The sequence below is a fragment of the Camelus ferus genome, chromosome 33 (assembly GCF_009834535.1).
Source record: "Camelus ferus isolate YT-003-E chromosome 33, BCGSAC_Cfer_1.0, whole genome shotgun sequence".
NCBI classification, from domain to species: domain Eukaryota; kingdom Metazoa; phylum Chordata; class Mammalia; order Artiodactyla; family Camelidae; genus Camelus; species Camelus ferus.
In genome coordinates this window covers 12,844,364-12,863,961 of record NC_045728.1, presented here as the reverse complement: position 1 = coordinate 12,863,961, position 19,598 = coordinate 12,844,364, and the positions used below count along the sequence as shown (strand labels likewise).

General features: G+C 36.9%; 1 protein-coding gene across 4 annotated transcripts in view; it reads right to left on the bottom strand.

Moving 5' to 3' along the window:
* SIK3 (SIK family kinase 3) overlaps nucleotides 1-19,598 on the bottom strand; it is a 212,255-nt gene that overhangs the window by 70,914 nt on the left and 121,743 nt on the right. For all 4 annotated transcript variants that reach the window (XM_032472294.1, XM_032472296.1, XM_032472297.1 and 1 more), the window contains exon 4: nucleotides 2,088-2,249. In XM_032472294.1, the coding sequence (XP_032328185.1) occupies nucleotides 2,088-2,249 (162 nt within the window). The remainder of the gene's footprint in view (nucleotides 1-2,087; nucleotides 2,250-19,598) is intronic.

The window sequence follows — 19,598 nt, the reverse complement described above, 5'->3', positions numbered from 1 at the left end:
AGTCTGCAATTACACACCAGCAGGTAGAGACTCACATTGTGACTACATGGATTTTTATTAACTATTAACAAAGGAAAGCATTAAAAAAAAATCTCCTTACCCAAATATTTGTCAGAAGAGTTTCTAATTTCAATTATCACCAACCTCTTCTTTTATATTGGTTTTCCAATGCAAAAACTAAAAGCCATAAATATTTCCCTTAACTAAATCAAAATGGTTCTAAAATCAAGAACTAAGGAAGCATAAACATTTTTCTTAGGCTTTGGTCAGTGAGGGTAGAATCAGACTGTAGCAGAAAAAGAGAGCCTTCTTTTAACTCACTACCCTAATCCATAATTCAAAGAACCCTGCGATAACATTCGTAATAGGCTAAATAACAGCCCTTCCAAGACGTCCTTGTCCTAATCCATGGAACTTGTGAATGTGTTGCCTACTCTTGCAGATGTGATCAGATGAAGGATCTTGAGATGGGAGACCATCCTGGATTATCCAGGAGGGCCCAGTGTAATCACAGGGTCCTTGTAAGAGGGAAGTAGGAGAATGAGACTAGGAGTGGGAGATGACAACGGGAACAGGAGGAGGAGGAGGAGCGATATGAGGAAAGGGCTGGAGCCAAGCAATGCAGGAGGCCTTGAGAAGCTGAAAAAGGGGAGGAGCCAAATTCTGCAGAGGCTCCTGATGGAACCTGTCCCACCAACGCTTTGACTTCAGCCCTACAGGGCTCATTTCAGGTTTCTGACCTCCAGAACCATAAGATAATAACTCTGCATTGTTTCAAGCCACTAAGCTTGTCGTAATTTGTTACGGCAACAAAAGACAGTTAATTCAACATTTTATTATACGTTTGAGGACTGTGAGGCTTAGTAGGTCTTACTACCATTATTTTAACTGAAGCTACAACAAATAATTATAAAAGAGGGTTGCAAATTGTCAGGTCCTTCCATCCTACCCACCCTTGTGAGAACTGCCGGCATCTAGAGAGTTTTAGAGAACATAAAACAAACATAAGGGCAAAGGAAAAACATGATTTTACGTAAGATAAAGAAAGCATCTAATTCCTGTCTACTATATACTGAGCAAATACGAGATTCAAAGAGCTTGCAACTATAAAAGTTCTAATCAGCCCAACTGAGATAAATAAAAGGCTGGGTGACAATCCAAGGATGTAAACTTAGAGCCTGGAAAGTGAGCAGAGTTATGTACACAAAAGAAACTGTCAGGAGAATCACTAACCTGCAAGGGTACACGCAGGTACTTTGACCTATAATATGGACTTGAACTCTCACTTCCTATCCAATTAAGGAGGGAAATCCTTAGAACTGCTTTTTACCTAGGTTTTTTTCAAGACAGTTATATTCTAGCCACACTTCTGTTTTCTTTTTTCCTTTTTTTTTTTTTCAACACTTCTGTTTTCTATATGAGACTCCCTCCCTTTTTATCTGGGAGATGAGGGACACACACAATGTAATACAGAAGATTGTCAGAAAACAAAAATGATTTATTTTTATATTTATAACTTCTATACAGACTGCAGTCACTTTCTTCTATCAATAGGTGGTGAGCTTGCATTGGCTGGGCAAATGCTGACAGCTTACTAATACTGAAGTATGAGTAGACTGAGGCAGTGAAAAATGCTTTTCAGGCACTGTCCGATGAGCAGATGAAGGAAATTTGAGGATAAAAAGAGATGAACTTCCTTTAAACCACTATGAGCTTTATTCTTCCTAAATGATCATAAAATCCATCTTAAGAATGAGTGTGTGCTACATCAGCAATGATACAAATCAGCCTTCTCAAGTGAAGCTGAGAGGGTATACACTTTTAGCAGTTTTTCTTACTACTTTATTCTATGTTTTATCCTTTATTATTTAAAAATTACATTTTCTTCTTTCTCCCCAACCTTTCATTTAATACTACATTAAAAAATAGCATAAATGTATTTGAAAGCTTATTAATTTTCAACCCACACACACACAGTCCTTTTTATAATACTTTCTGAATAGACGGAAACAGACAACCCCTTGCTTTAAGAACTTTAAAGGAAAAGCTCCTTTATTCCTATTTCACATCCTCAGCACACTTCTCACCTGCTATTTTGATATTCAGATTGGCATCCAGAAGCAAATTTTCAGCTTTTAGATCACGATGAACAATGTTCCGACAGTGACAAAAATAGACGGCTGCAACGATCTGTTTGAACTTCCGACGGGCCTCCTTTTCTGCCATCCTGCCGTGGGCCACCAGGTGGTCTGCGATGGAGAAGAACACCTTCAGCTCTCATTTCGGACAGTGGTATACTTTCAAAAGGCAGATGGAAGGAGGGAGGCAAGGGGGCCCAGGACATGAGTGAGTCAAAGACGTGAAACAAACACATGGAAAACAACACACTTACAGTCCTGATTTGTATCTGTAAAAATTCATCAGTAATCAGTACTCAAACTCTGTTCAGTATAAATTCCGTTACACACACGTATGCATAAGAATACACTTGCTCTACCATAAGAAAGGGAGTTCTGAGGATGCATGCAATGGTATTCATCAAGGATTGTAGCACTCAGCACCTTCCTGTTCATATCTCTGTTGCAAAAGATTACACAGACACAGCAAACATGCACATGGAGATAAGCATCAGCGATATTTCCTGTGCTGCAGGGTGAGTCAAAAAGCAGAGTCACAATAATCAATCATTTTAGGAAAGAGTAGACAGAAATTAGTCATTGCTAAGGGGGAAAACTGCTTTATAGAGGACTCTGTTTAGGCTAATATCTCTTCTGCTCTCTCAAAAGTTTACAATTTGACATAAAAATGTACTTATTTGGTGACTAATTCTCTGGAATGCATTATAATACACCTGCATCTTTACATTTCCATTTATTGTGCCTACCAAATATTTTTTAAACTATGTTGTTAATTTTTACAGATAACACCAATAGAAAACCAAGTGAAGTTACTACCACTTTAAATAAAATAATTTCATTGGCTAAGTTGCTAAGGTATAGCCAAAGAATTTACATGTGATAAAACTTTGTAATTCTACAAACCATGCTATCTACTATATTTAAAAATGAATAGATTGGCATAAAATCAAGTTCATAAGTTCTTTACTTTTTTCTAATAGTGGCAGTAGGTTTATACTGAACCAATGACATACATATCCTCAGCCCAGTTCTTCCTCTAACAGCATATATGGGGCACGACAGCTGATAGGATCAGAAATGTTAGCAGCACAGTTCACTCTGTTTGAAATTTCTAAGGCTCATTAGCACTATCCTTAAACCAACTGATCGAGCTGGAAAAAGACACACTTGCCATCATAATCATCCGGAAACAATGGGAAAGTGAAAAATTAGACAATTTAAGTAAGTATATTATTGTGTGTCTATAAACAGTAGTTTCAGTAATATTACCCAATTGTTTTGGCACCATCTCAGTCACCCACAAGACCAGTCAGGACCAGTATATCTATTCTTCATCATAAACAGGAAGTTTGAGACAAAGTGTATGTTCTAATAGCGATGGGTAAGATTAAGAGCTTGGGGAAAAAAATGGGGCGAGGGGGTTTGTGAAGAAGGGGGGTTAAATGACACTCCATCCACAGAGCAGATCTTCAAGTAATTCAAACTATATTCTGATCACAAAAAACATAAAACTTTGGAGACCAAATACTATAGTAAATTTAAGAACATTGCAAGTGTATTATTTAAATTATTAACTAAGATCCCCCCCAAAGGAGTTGTTCTAATTGTTAGAGTTAACATTGACCCACACACAAGACTTCTGAGGCATTTCCCTCAAAAACAATCATTCTTGTACCCAAGATTACCTATTTAGTAGGAAAAATAAAGAAAATAAGAGGTTTTTAGCTTAAAAGTGAAAAGGACGGGAATACAGCTTTCTGCAGGAGTTTAGAGGTGGTGATAAATGAGCTCACACTCTGGTATGTTTAGGCTCCTGGTGAGCTCTGTCAAATTAACTTTAAACAACACAAAGTCCCTAACTAGGGACAGTGAGTGCATGTAAGCTGTGAAACCTGGACACCCATCAGATGTGGACGCTGTGTTCCATTTTGAGAGGCCATTCTCTAACAGTACCTGCTCCTTTGACCCACTATTTCTCTTAAACCAAGGCCTAATTATTCTAATAATATGTTTAGCTGCTAAACTTTGTCTAATTAAAGAGCTTTGAAGAGACAGCTATTCTTGAGAAACATAAAAATAAACCCTTATGAAGGTTTACCATCAGAAGCTCATTTGGCCAAACCACCCATTAATTAAAATGCCCAAGAGACATTCATCTGGCAGTAAATACTAATTACCAGAATACATCAAAGAGCTTCTTAAATACAACAGAATGATTAATTTAGTGATTTCCAAAATAAGTGACTTTCTTTTATTTAAAAAAACCTCTTTATATTTTCTAAGTACTTTGTTTTCCTAAAATGATTGGAAAGTTCTCAAAAATGTTACAGAGGCCAGGAGCTGGTGGAATGCAGCCTCGTTCTGTTTTATCTCTACAATGACACACTGGTTGTCCTTGGATGCATCATTCATACTGCCAATATCTCCACCTCTTGATCTGCTAAATAGAAACAAATTCTGTTACATGCTATGGCCAAAGAAAGAATAGCATATTTGGGAATAAGCTTGTACTCTAAGAGTCGTAATATATAATTTTAACTTTCAAAGACACTTAAAAAGCTATTTTTTTAAAAAAAGATCCACTCAATAGTACACAAGTACTACTTCAGCGTTTGGTTAATAGGTTTGTTCAGGATTCTGCAGTGCTTGAAGGTGATTATTATTATACACCAATTGTCACTGTTAGATGGTTCTGGTTAAAAGCTTATCGTGACAGCACACTGGTTAAAACTGTATAGTACTTTCCCTAAAGATACCCAGGGTGTCCCTAAAGTTATGAATATAAAGAAGGGATACAAATCACTTTTTTTTTTAAGGTGTTGGCTGCAAACACCAGATGTTTTTTCTAGCCATTGTGTTTGATGTTTAAGTTTCCTCTTCTTTGGCAGCACTGTGCTCTTCTTCACATTCAAGACCATCACACTGGCTCGGTGTCATTCACACTTTAGTCTCTGCTTTTATTTTTGCCCATCTTATTACCACCACCCCTCCTCCTATCCCGTTAGTTTGCTTTCAGTGTAAACCTTCAGGGTCTGGTGGGTGTGCCAGGAAGCTGGCGGCCTGCAGTGGTTTTCAGTCCCCGCTGAAACTGCCTTTCAGCTGCCTGCTGACAAATGGCTGCTTTATGTCCGTGTGTGCTCCATAGGCAGGCAGCAAACATTCTTCAGGCTCAAGTAGGACACTGAACTTTCAGCAAAGAAACCCAGAGCAGTAGCCCCGTCTGGACTCAACACAAAGTCACAGCATTTGAATAAACACTGGGGCAGTTTCAGAAGGCAAATGAAACAAACAGCTCTTGAATTACTCAACATTCAAAGTAAAATATATTCTGAATCTTGTCAGGACAAACCCTAGTTGCAGGGAACTCTGAAGAGTTGTTCAGTGAGCTAGTTCTCCTAAATGCTGTGCGAGATGCCACCCATGTCTCCTGTCCCAAACGTCCCACCCTGGAGCCATGACCCTAGTCCCCTGTATTCCCGGATCCCTGCCCGCTTCACCCCACCCCTGAGTCTAGACAATCTTCAGCCCATCACAGTTAAGTCTCTCTTCACCATCAATTACCTACTTATCTATTTAGTCGCCACTATACCTCTGGGGCAAATTTAAAGTTTTTCTCTATCACAACTTCAACCATTTCAACCCAGACAAGGATGAGATGACTCTCAGTTAAGAGGAGAAAACGGTTCTCCTGTTTCCAAGCTCTTACCAAAAGGAAAGAGTCTAAGTTCTCTTTCTCACTTTCCAATCACCATAAATCACTTGGCACTAGATTTCTGTAATCCTTTTTATCTGCTCTACTTCACAAAACATAAAAATATTAGTGTCACGAAGGGATTTATATACCTCATGAGAAGTATATTATTAGAAGTGGGGGGGGAATAAATTCTAAAATTTCAAAAACATTAGAGCGCCAGCATTTATAAAGTTTGCTTCAGAATTCACTGTTTGTAATTTTGTCCCAATCTGACTCAGGAAGAAATATCTTGTGGTACATTTAGATTCTAACCTTTCAAAGAACACAAATACACATAAGGCAGTCTTAACTTCCCGAGGCCAGTGGCAGCTTCACTGGAGTGTCAGAGGCATGCCACTAATGGGGTAGCGGTGGGGAGCCAACGTTTCTTAAAATAAGTCACTTTTCCACTATAAACAGACAGTGTCTCCATTTGTCTGCTAGGTCTACAACTCATAACTGATCCAAAACACTAGCTGAAAATGAACATACCCTGACAGCAGGTCAAGCAACAGGGCAGAAACTTTTCATTTTTCACGATGAAGAAATAAGCCAGTCTAGAATGGGGAAAAGGCGGCTTGTGTGCTAAGCCTAGGTGGGTACCTGAAAAAGTTTCTTCCAATTCCAAGCTAACCACAGCCAGCAGTTCTTTGCTTGGCCACCCGTTTCTATCATTTCTTCTTTCTACACCCATGGAAACGACTTCCTGTTTATCAAACAAACACTTCTTCCCAAAAGAGCCAGGGCAGCCGGGGCAAGGCCAAGATAACTCAGCCGCCTCTCTGCATCCTCTTTAACATCACACCGGCCCCAGCTCTCGGGGGCCCCGTGCCGCCAGAGACCAGAGGAAGAAGGCTTGTGATTTTGCTTTCTTTGCCCAAATCCAACAACCTCACACCAGGCTGCCTTACTTGTTGCTGCTTCTTGACGCCAGCTCTTTTCTTCATCCTCCCAGGGGTCCAGGCCAAAAACCTTGCTGCCATCTTTCTTCGTTCTCTTTCTCCCATACCCACGTCCAATTCATCAGCACATTTTATTAACTCTGCTATCAAAACATACACAGAATTCAACTATTCCTCACCCCTACCCCTACCCGACTCTAGTGCCACCAACCTAGTCCACTAGCCACTGTCTCCCTCCTGGATTACTGCAATAACCTCAGAATATTACTCCCAACCATATCCCTGATTCTGTCCTTGAGCCCCCCATGATCTACTCTCAAAACAACAGCCAGAGTAATAATTCCCTACCCCCTACAAAAAAAGATACAGAATTATTTGGAGTTAGTCATTACTGGGTACCCTTGCAGGCATAAAAACAAAACACACATAATTTTTTTTTCTGTCTATCCCAAATAAATTAAACTTTTTCTTTAGGGATTCTGAGAAAACACAATTTCTTTGTGAAACACAGTCACAGGATATGCTTTTAGTTCTGAAAGTTTAAAGCTAGAACTATTTTTCTTTCCTATGCCTCCTTAGTACACACAAAAGGGTGCTCTGCATACGATGGATGCTTAATAATAACAGATTAACTCAAGGAATATCAATCAGAGGAAAGACTATAAACTTTTATAAAAACTCATTGTTTTACTCTCCATTTTTATTTTGCTAATAAAGTCTGTAAATTAGGCATTGTTTATGTTAAGCCTTTATTTAAAAAATGCTATTCTTTTGATAAGAAATCTACCCACATTAATGTATAAAGGAGGATTTGCTTTCTCGTAGCTTCTTAAAAAAGTACTTCTAGACTAAGCTTAAGCTCAGGCAGCCTATGAAACAGGATCCCATATGTTCTGAAAGGCCTTTCAAGAATGTTACTCAGACTCTTCTGATACAGTACAAATGCTTCTCATTCTACACCAATCTAGTAGCAAAGTGGGGTTAGCTACTTTTGTAACACAGAGGATCTTCCCTAATTCCTCGTATAATCTGCAGGTTTCAAATCAAGCTCATTCTTTTGAAATCCAGCTCAAATGTCGTATCTCCCAAGCTGTCCCTAACCTACTCATGTACTCTGGAACTGGCCCATAATCTGTGTCTAATGGCATTTAGTCTATATACCTCTGTGACGTCAATGTACAACTATATCACAGTTGTTTCTTAACATGTGCATCTCCCTCCTAGACCAGGGATTCTTGGTCCGTGGAAGGGTTAGCATCCATGAATCCCTGTAAGGTACAGGAAAATATGTACTGTGTGTGTTTCCATTTGCATAGCAAGTAAAAGGAAATACAAACATGTATGTAGGTATATCTGTGTATACATTTGTTTATATTTTCTAAAGTAAGTAATGTTAAGTGAGAAACTTCTAAAAATGGTTTTTATAGGGGCATGGAAAAGGGATGGAAAGCTAGACTTTCCTGAATGCACCCTGTTTTATAAGTTTTTTTTAACATTTTTTATTGATTTATAATCATTTTACAATGTTGTGTCAAATTCCAGTGTAGAGCACAATTTTTCAGTTATAAATGAACATATATATATTCATTGTCACATTTTTTTCTCTGTGAGCTACCATAAGATCTTGTGTATATTTCCCTGTGCTATACAGTATAATCTTGTTTATCTATTCTACAATTTTAAAATCTCATCTATCACTTTCCACCCTCCACCCCCTTGGCAACCACAAGTTTGTATTCTATGTCTATGAGTCTATTTCTGTTTTGTATTTATGCTTTGTTTTTTGTTTTTGTTTTTTAGATTCCACATATGAGCGATCTCATATGGTATGAGCGATCTCATATGGTATTTTTCTTTCTCTTTCTGGCTTACTTCACTTAGAATGACATTCTCTAAGAGCATCCATGTTGCTGCAAATGGCGTTATGTTGTCGATTTTTATGGCTGAATGTTTTATAAGTTTTAATCTTAGAAACATGCAATGTCGTAAATAGCTCACATAATTTCAGAATTGAATCAAACAGAAGAAAAACTAATTTCTACAAACTGAAAGCAAATTGGAGAAAAATGAACCTAATTCTAAGTTAAGTTGTGACATAATCAGAGAATAATGTTTTTAAGTGACAATTAAACACAATAGTTTGCCTATGCATCTTTAATGGGATATGTCCTAAGGACAAAAAGAACCAGTAGTCTCCTAATATTTGGAACAATATTGGTATTATTCTGAATCAGTCTTGCCCTCACTCTCATAATAAATACTGTAATTATGTTAAAGTCATTTGAACCCACAATCTTTAGCATAAGAGAAATGAGATATAATATTATATATTTCTAATATTCAATTCTTGAATATTCAATATCATTAAATTCAATATAATATTCAAGAAGTAAAAAACACTGAAATCTTACATTTCAATTGGACTGTTAGTATAAATTCACGTTTCCTTTTTCTCGCTATAAAAAAATACATATTTCCTACCTCTGTGCCTTGAAAGGGCCTTTAAGCAATGATAACTGTAGCAATGTAAGCATCCCTTGGGCACAGAGTGAAGGACCCAGAGCTCCCAGGAGAAATGTTTGATTCCAGGTCTGTGACAGGAAGTGTTCAAGATAAGCCTGGGACATCTTACCTAAATGCAAGGAAGCTATCAAAGACTATTGGGATCATGTCAAAATGACATAGGGGTCAACTTAAAGAGGCTCCCACTGGCTAAGCAGAATTACTTGAGCATCAAAAAAATAGTGACTTGATAGACTGAAACATACCAAATGTATTAAAATCTGTAAGTTCAAAATGTATTACAAGATAAAGTCAACTTCATTGATCACCACTGGTGATTGTAAGGATACCAGTTCATTATTCTGAAATTTAATACGTAAAGGAAAACTATCAAGCATTTATTTTGTATTTACTGTAGTTTCTAAATAGCTTATAGACAAAGTTCTTTATAGAAGAACTATAGCTAATAAATGTAAAAAGAATGAGAGAATTAAAAATCATCATTTTGCAACTTCTAATGAAGTAAAGTATCTAGGCAACTAAATAATAAGAGTGGCTAAAACATTAGGTCAAAAGTGGATGGGAAGCTTCGTACAAACTTATAAAACTTTATACACCACTAAAGTGGGGAAACCAGATGTTATACAAGTGCTCAAATGATGCAGCAGTAAGACCATGGCTTGTTCCTGCCTCTGTCCCCACCAAAGTGACCCATATTTAAACCAAACCACTTTACAGGAAATAGTGAGCCAGAAGAACAAGTTAAATGACACAAGAAGGATCCAAATCCACAATGTGGGAAATTTTTTACGACCATCCAGTTTCTTCAACACATAAATGGCATAGAAAAAAAGTGTGTGTTTGCAGGAGAGAGAAGGGGCTGTTACAAATTATAAAAAATTTAAGACACCAACTCAGTGGATGTATGGACTCTGCTGCATCATGATTTGAACAAACTATAAAAAGATGTTCTGAGACAATTGGAGAAAGCTATAAACATGTCCTGCCTATTAGTTAATTTTGTTGGGCTTAAGAATGGTATTGTAGACTTCAGCTTTGGTTATGAAAGAGTAATTGATACTGGATTTACTCTCCCACTGTAACCAAATATAACATTTGGACTGTTTGCAGACTGTGGACAATAACCAACAAAAGTCTATGATTCTTCAGAGAAAGAAAGCTCAAGAGTTGAGCCCCTTATTCACCCCAAACCACAATCTATGGAGACAGAACCCAAGCAAAGAAAAGAGAGAGAAAACAGACCAGCGTTAGGGGCTGGTAAGGCAGCTAGAATTTGGGTGGCAGGATAGCAGAGAAGGATGGAAAAGCAAAGAAACGCCAAAAACGAGCATAGAAATTCTGATCATGTCTTGGCCAACTATCAAACTGTGCATGAACAAAGCAAAACTATGAAAGGCTTAGCTTTAAAAAATTGCTGGGAAGATGGAAGCTAAAGAGGAATTTTTAGAGGTTATATAGTGCTCAGGGGATGCTGGAGTTCAGATACAGCTTACAAGGAAAGACTCTGATGAAGATTTTATGTACTCAATTGAGACCCCAGAAAACAACATCCTGGGGAGTAAGAGCTATGCCATAAAAGGAAGGGCAAAACTAAAACAGAGCCAACCTAACAACGCCCAAAGCTAAGCCTCAACACGAACAAGGAGATCCATAGTAATAAGTGCCTGCCAGAATAGATGCCACATGATAGAAAACACCATAAGCCAGAGTCTCTGCAACCTGCCACTCTTAGGAGCCAGCAGGAAAAGTGACCGATGATCAAGAGATGAAAGTCAACAGAAGAAGAACCAGAGATGACTCAGATGTTAGAGTTAGCGGGCAAGGACTTCAAAATGACTAGGATTAATACGGTAAAGAATTAATCAGGAAAAGACGTACAAACAGCTTTAAAAAATGGAATACGTTGAGGGAGAATCAAAATCTCTAAAATATATACTATCTATAAACATATTCTAAAATGGCAAAACATCTGAAATTGAGAATTCATGGCATATATTAACAGCTGGCGCAGCAAAAGACAGGATTAGTGACCTTGGGACAGATATTATGGTTAAGTTTTTTAAAAATCCTTACATACAAGAGAAAATATTAAGTATTTATGAGTGAAATGGTATGATTTCTTGAATTTGCTTTAAAACACTTTTAACAGAAAAAAAGTTGGGAAAGACGGAGGGTATAGCTCAAGTGGTAGAGTATTTGACTAGCATGCATGAGGTCCTGGGTTCAGTACCCAGCACCTCTTCTGAAAATAATAAGTACACAAATCTAATTACTCCTCCCCACCAAAAAATTTTTGTTTTAAAAAGTTGGGAAAAATTATAAAACAAGAACAACAAAATGTTGATAACTGTCAAAACGAGGTGATGAGTGTATCAGAGTTCATATACTATTCTCTTCCCTTTCATATATATTGGAAAACGCCTATAAAAAAGTATTTTGAAATGGAATGTATCATTTGCACATCTATGTTCATAAGTCTTACGTGCAATAATCAAAAGGTAGGAACAAACCATGTGTCCATCTATGGATGAATGGATAAACTAAATGTGCTACATCCATATAACGGAATATTGTTCAGCTCTAAAAAGAAGGGAATTCTGACACATGCAACAACATAGATGAACCCTGAGGACTTCATGCTAAGTGAAATAAGCCAGTCACAACAGGACAAATACTGTGTGATCCCACTTATATGAGGTACCTAGAGCAGTCAGATTCAGAGACAGAACATAGACTAGTGGTTGCCACAGGCTGGGGGTAGGGTAAATTATTATTGTATTATTATATATTATATTATATATTATTACATATAATATATATTATTAATAATATAATATACAATAATAATATATAATATATAGTTAAATAATAATAATTATTATTATTATTTAGCTTTTCCACATCTCCAAAATAAGAGAATTATTATTTAACAGGTACAGAGTTTCAGTTTCACAAGGTGAAAAAAGTTCTATGGATGGATGGTGGTGATGGTATAACAATAATGCAAACATAATTAACTCTACTGAACTGCATACTTTAAAATGGTTACAATGGTAAATTTCTTGCTATGTGTATTCTACCACAGCTAAAAAAACAGGAATCTCTCTCTCCCTCCCTTTCCCCTCCCCCACTCTATATGCGCGCGCGCACAAACACGCCCAGAAGAATATCTTCAGGACATCAAAGTTTGAAGGCACGCTGAAATACAGCACACTAATTCCAAAAATGAGCTGAAAATCTCTTTATATAAGTTAAATATTTCTAAATATTATGACCAAATATCTTTATTTTAATAGTAGTTTCACTTTGTCAGAAACACTTCATTTTCCAAAGAGGATTAAGGAAAAAAAAAAAAAAGTTCAGAAAAGCCTCAGAAAAAATACTGATATAGGAGCCAGGTAAAAATATTCCTTTTGCTCATTCTCTGCGGCATTTACTTTTATGTCACGACAGAACCATCAGGAAGATTAGATGATAACTCTGAATGCATGCTTAGCAGTAAAGTGAGATCATCAAACTGTAAGGTTTTAAACACTAAGCACAAGTGGCTTCCGCACACATCTTGGGCAGGTTGCGAAAATAAATGCTAAAGTTACGTCTAACATTAAGAAAATAAAACCAAAACACGAAGAATTATGAATAGGAAATTAACTGGGGAAGGAGTTGGAGGTTGTTTTAACTTCGAATGACTAAATGAAGTTCAGTGATATAGTTACCTGCTTTTGTCAGTAAAGCCTTAGAACACAGCCAGTTTTTATAGCCAAAGGGAGTAAATGATTTAGTGAAAAAACATTATTTTAGTTATAAAAATATATAGACTGTTGCGAAGTGTAATAAGAAAAACATGTTATTAAAAAAACAAACCAGCACATAGTAGTGTGTTCAAATAAACAACTGTGATGGTGTTCTTGAACATCTAGAAGGTTGCAAGATAACATAACTGTTAACACTAAACACAGGTATCTGGTGCACGACGGTTACGCAACTCAGTCCTTCCCATCCTCTGCTCTATTCATGAGTCTGAGCATCCCATAGCATAAATAAATGGCTTTATGAGAAGTTTTGGGTCCCATACATGTTGGCACCATTAGGAAATGTTATTTTTAAGGCACTCAGAATGTTCGTAATAAATCATAAACATTTCAACAAAGCACTGTTAAGTTAATAATTTATTTTATATGCCCGTAAGTTCTGCTTGGTATTCAGGAAACTCTTCTTGATAAAGTGCTGGATTTATGACTTGACGGTCTCAAATAGGAAGTTTGGGGATATATATCTAAAGAAATCATTCCGTGGAAGTTTTAAATTATGAGTTTAGTGGTTTACAGAACTAACCAGTTTCTCAATTCTGTTTGTAAAATTAAACAGCCCACATTGTCATGGCTGCCCCTTTATAATACAGGGCTGAATAGTATGCAATCATTATTTCAGTAAATCCACTGAATGCATAATAAATGCTCATTCAGTAACCATTTATTGAAGCCTATTACAGGGCCTGGAATTCATAGTCTTTAATATGTCTTTCTCTGCAGTTATGCAGAGAACAAAAAGGTGTTTTTCTCCCACGTCAAAAACTCATTTAATTAAAATATGTTATGGAGTAAGATCAAAGTTCCACGCTTAACTTGGTTATATTTCACTGTGACACAATGAAATAAATTTACTGACTGCCTACTATATGTTAGACATTGCATTAAACAGTGAAGACACAGATGAGTAAGATTAAAATGCCACCATCTGCAATCTAGTGACATTCGTTGATTCATTCAGTCTTTCATTCAACTGATCAATAAATATTTAATGAGTACGTATTCTCTGTGAGCACTATTCTAAGTACTAGAGATTTATTAGCAGGGCTCAAAATTTATGAAGTCCTTATTTTTATATTTTAGTGAGGTGAGACAATAAGCAAATAGATAAATAAATATATGACAGCTGGTAATAAGAATCAAGAAGAAAAACAAAACAAGGAAGGAAATACAGAGTAGTGGGCCAGTAGGAAGAGTGAGATTTTAGACAGCATGGCTAGCAAAGACCTCTCTAATAAGGTAACATTTGATAAGAGACCTGAAAGGAACGGAAAAGAACCATGCAGATATCTGGGGAAAGAGTATCTCAGGAAGAAGGAATATATGAAGGCCTTCAAGTGGGAACAAATCCAGAGTTTAATAAACAAGAAAGAGATGCCAATGAAAAAAGGAGGAGACTAGGACCTAAGGCCAAAGAGGCAGCTGGAGACCAGATTATATAGAGTTTTACAGACTGTGTTTATTTCAAACAGATGGAAAAGACAATAGAAGTAACTGGGAAGATTTGACTCTCATTTCAAAAGAATCACTACAGGTGTGATAGGGGAATCAGGGCAGATTCAAGGAGACTGGTTAAAGGCTACTGCGACGATCCTCAGAAGAGATGACAATGACATAGACCAGGTTGGTACTGGTGGAGGTGGTGATAAGTGTTCAAATTCAGCATATATATTCTGAAGGTAGAGTCACCAAGATTTACTGATGGATTTGGCCTGAGGCATGAAAAGCAAAAGAGACATTAAGTATGACTACAGAAGTTTTTGGTGTGAGCAACTGGATAAATAGAGTTGATAAGTAAGGTTAAATTACTAAGTAATTTAGACAATATACTTAGTCCAATGTCAGTAAATATCAGACACGGAAACACAAAAGGAAAAAACCTTACTACAAATAGTGCTATAGTAGAGGTATGTTCAAGAAAAGAAGGGAAAAGGCAATAACTCTCTAGCACCATCAGGGCAGAGTTCACAGAATGCGTAACATCTGAGAAGGGTCATTAAACTTTAGCAGCGGCTAACAGGGCAAAGGACAGCAGGGCTTTTGTATCTTGTGTTCTGACACCTCCTACCGATAGTCACCCTTCCACCAATTCCTCTGAGGCGAACAGCCCCTTTATAGGCCACTTTATTGTTTGTGGCCTCATTTTTTTTTTTTTTTGGCCAACTGTCTTTCTTCTTCTATTTGTACATGTCCCCCAAATCCCAAACCCTAGATCAATCCAGTGTCTTTCCCCATTTACCCACAGGCAGCTGATCATTGCTAAGGGAAAAAAGCATTCAATCCTCTAGAATGAAACAAGTTGATGGTTTCCTATCTCTAGGGCCTTCAGTCAGCTCTTTTAGCCGTGCTTGATCACTGCCTCTCCCATTCCCCCAAGGGGTCAATTTCACTTTCTCCACGCTCATCCAGGTCCCTACCCTCTCACCCTTGACTCTCTCAGGTGATGATGTAGCCTCCTACTTCAAGTAGAAAATTAGTAACTTACTTCACATTTTTCTACCTAAAATTGCTTACAGCTACATGCATCCTTTACCTTTTATCCTTCTTGTGAAAAGCCAGTTCCTAGCAACTATGCTCATAGCTCAATGCCCTCCTATTTCTCATTGATCTGGCTGTGGAGATTATCTTTTCCTAACTCCCACAGGGTGGTGTGAAGGGGGTCAGGTACCACCTGCACATACAGTTGGGTGCATTAAAGGAGAGGAATCCTGAGCTTAGAGAATCCAAGTCTTTTATAATGGGAAATAACTAGATCCATCCTTTAGCTCCATAGGGAGAAACTATCTCTATCTCCCAAGGCTGTTGGCTACATAAGCATCCTTCAAAAGGCAGTCTGGGGCAAAGGCAACCAGTACCTTACTTGTAAGACATAAAGAAATGTGAGATACCCATAGAGAATTCTCTCCCAACATCCTGTTTCCTAATCTAGCTTCTGTCTTTTCCATTCTTTTGTTCAGAGCCATGTTTCTCAAAATACCAGCCCTACTCAATGCCTCCACTTCTTTAACATAGTGTAATCTGGCGTCTACCTCCATCATTCCATTGACATTTATTTCCCTTGCCAAAGTCACAAATGATGTCCTAGTTGCCAGTTAATCTTTATTTTATTTGACCTCTTTGGAGCATCTAAACTCTTGATCATTTCCTACCAAAGCTCCCTCCTTTGGCTTCATGAAGTTCTACTTTTGATTCTCCTCCTATTGTTTTGATTCTTCCTTCTTATTATCTTTTGCTGGAACTCTTTCCTCTGACTGCTATTTTAACAGTGATTTTCCCGTCACTCCTCTTCTCACTCTCTCTCTCTCTCTACACTTCCCTTGAATAACATTTACTCCTTTGGTTTTTGAAGGCCATCTACATATTAGTAAACTACTTATGTTTTATGGTTAGCCAAACTTATGCCAAATTCCAAAACTATACAACCAATATTTCCTATATATCTCCAGCTGAGCATCCCTAAAATGCCTTATGCCATTCTCATTTCCCATTCACACTCCTCACCTAAATTATTCATTTCCTCTCCTTAAACCTGTTGTTCCTCCTTTAATTTCCTATGTCTATGTTGGCAGCACTATGATCAATCCAATAACCCAAGTCAGCAAATTGACAGTTATCCCACAGCGGGGACTGGCAAACTGTAGACCATGGACCAAATCCAGCCTGCTGCCTGGTATATACCATAAAGGTTACGATTTTAAAGGGTAGAATTCAGGGTGTTTCTATTTCCTTATTGAGACTCGCTATTCGTTAAGTCATTGTTATCATCATCATATTTTGTTATTTAAACATGATTTATTTTAATTATTTGAACAAATTTATAATAATTGCCAGAAGTTGTTTTTTTTGCTAAAAATAACATCTACATACACCCATTCAGAGAAAGTTTCTATTAACTACTTTTCTCTCTGATTGTGGATCACATGTTCCCAGGTTTTACGTTTTCTTCCAGTTTTATTGATATAATTGACAGCTAGTGCCGTATAAGCTTAAGGTGAGCAGCATAATGGTTTGACTTACATACATCACAAAATCTTTTGACCATGCTACATAGGGTATTTCTGAAATACCTTGCTCCCCCTGGTTAATTCCAGGCAGCATCCAAAGATACAGTTCTTGCATTACTTCTTGAAAGCCTTCACCACCCATGATGTTAATACTAAACACCTGATCATGTTGGGGTATGCCAATTCCTCCACCTGATAATTGATTTTCCCCTTTGTAAATCATTAATATTTTATGGGGAGATACTCTGAGATTATGCCAAAATCTTATCCTCATCTGAGTATTCCACAGATGTCTGTTAGGTCTAGTTGGTTTATAGTATTGTTCAAGTCTTATTTTTCCTTGCTGATCTTCTGTCCAGTTTTCCTATCCATTATTGCAAGTGGGCTACTGATGCCTCCAATGATCATCATTGTCCATTTCTCCCTTCATTTCTATCAGTTTTTGTTTCATGTATTTTGGTGCTTTTATTAGACACATATGTTTATAACTGTTATTGTTTCCTAATGTATTGACTCCGTATCATTACAGAAAGTCCCTCTTTATCTCTAGTAAGGAGAAAGTCTTTTGTGTTTTAAAGTCTATTCTGTCTATTATCAACATAAATCTTTCCAGCTTTGTCATTGCTCTCTGCATGATATATAATTTTCCATCTATCTGTGTCTTTGAATTTAAAGTATGTCTCTTGTAGACAGCGCCACTGGGGCACATGTTTTGATTCAGTCTAACAACCACTTAAACCACTTCATTAGATTATTCCATCTACTTACATTTAATGTAATTACTGATAACAGCTGAATTTAGGTCTGCTATTTTATTTTTTGTTTTCTCTAAATTTTGTCTTTTTTGTTGTTCTATTCCTACATTACTGCTTTCTTTTGCATTAAGTGAATATTTTCTAATGAAGTATTTCAATCTCTTTAATGATTTTTTACAGTATAATTTTTGAGGCTTTTTTCTTTAGTGACTGCTCTAGTGTCAGCATGCATACTTTATGTTATCCAAATGAGCTTCTCATTTATACCAGCTTAATTCCAGTGATTACATAAAAGTGTTACTCCTTTACAGCCAGATTCCTTTTACCCCCTTTTGTAGTTTTTTTATTAAACATTATATCAATTAATGTTACAAATCCAACAATACCTTGCTATAATTATTTCTGTGCCATCCGTAATGACTTCCTTAGCCTAATGCAGTTTTTTTCACACATATCTCCTTTGTGCTGTTACTGACAAACATTACACATATATTATAATACAGGCCTAACAATGTCTTTTATATTCAATAGGTTATTATTTAAATAGGTTAAGAGAAGAAAGGAGAAAAGTATGCATCTCTTCTCTTTATAATTACATAATTACCTGTATTGGTGCTCTTTGTTTTCTGTATGAACTTAAATTACCTTCTGGGATCACTTGCTTTCACCTTGAAGAACTTCCTTTATTATTTTTTGTAAGGTGGGTCTTCCAGCAACAAATTCTTTGTTTTTGATTATCTATTTCACCTTCATTTTTGAAGTACAGGTTTACTGGATATAAAATTTTGCTTAATAATTGTTTTTTCCCTCTGAGCACTTTAAAAATGTTATCCTATTGTCTTCTGACTTCCATTGTTTCTGCTGAAAAGTCCGCTATTAAACTTATGGGATTCCCTTCAAGTGATGCATCGTTTTTCTCTCAATGCTTTCAATATTTCAATGGTTTCTCCCTGTCTTTGACTTTCACTGCTTTTATTATGATTTATCTGTTTGTGGATCTCTTTGCATTTAACCCTAATTGGATTTTGTTGAGCTTCCTGGACATGTAGGTTATTGCTTCTCAATAAATTCATGATGTTTACAGCTATTATTTCCTTGCATATTTTTTCTGCTCCTTTCTTCTTCTGGTGTTTCCGTTACACATATGTTGGTGCATTTGACTGTGTCCCACATTCCTCTAAAGCCCTGTTCACTGTTCTTAATTCATTTTTCTCTCTGTTCTTCAACTTGCGTAATGCCTATCTCTCCACAAATTCACTTCTTGTTTTGCCAGTTCAAATCTACAGTTAAGGCTCTCAGACGAATTTTTTTTATTTCAGTCATTTTACTTTTCAGTTCCGTAATTTCCATTTGATTCCTCTTAAAAAAAACTTCTTTCTCTTTACTGATATTCTCTATTTGATGTGACACTGCCATCGTATCTTCCTTTACTACTTTAATTGTGAGTTCCTTTATGTCTGTGAACATGTCTATAATGGCTACTTTCAAGCCTTTTTTTGATAAATCTGACGTCTGATCTCTCTGACAGGCAGTCACTGTGGCCTGTATTTTTTCAGTGCATGGGTCATTCTTTCCTGATTCTTTATATGCCTCAATCTGTTGCTGTTCTTGGAAACTAGACATTTTAGATCATATAGTGTTGCACCCCTGGGTACTGGTACACCTCTGCCCGTCTAGAGCATATTATTGTTACTGGCTTATTTATTTTAGTGACTAGCTGGATTGTTTTAGTGA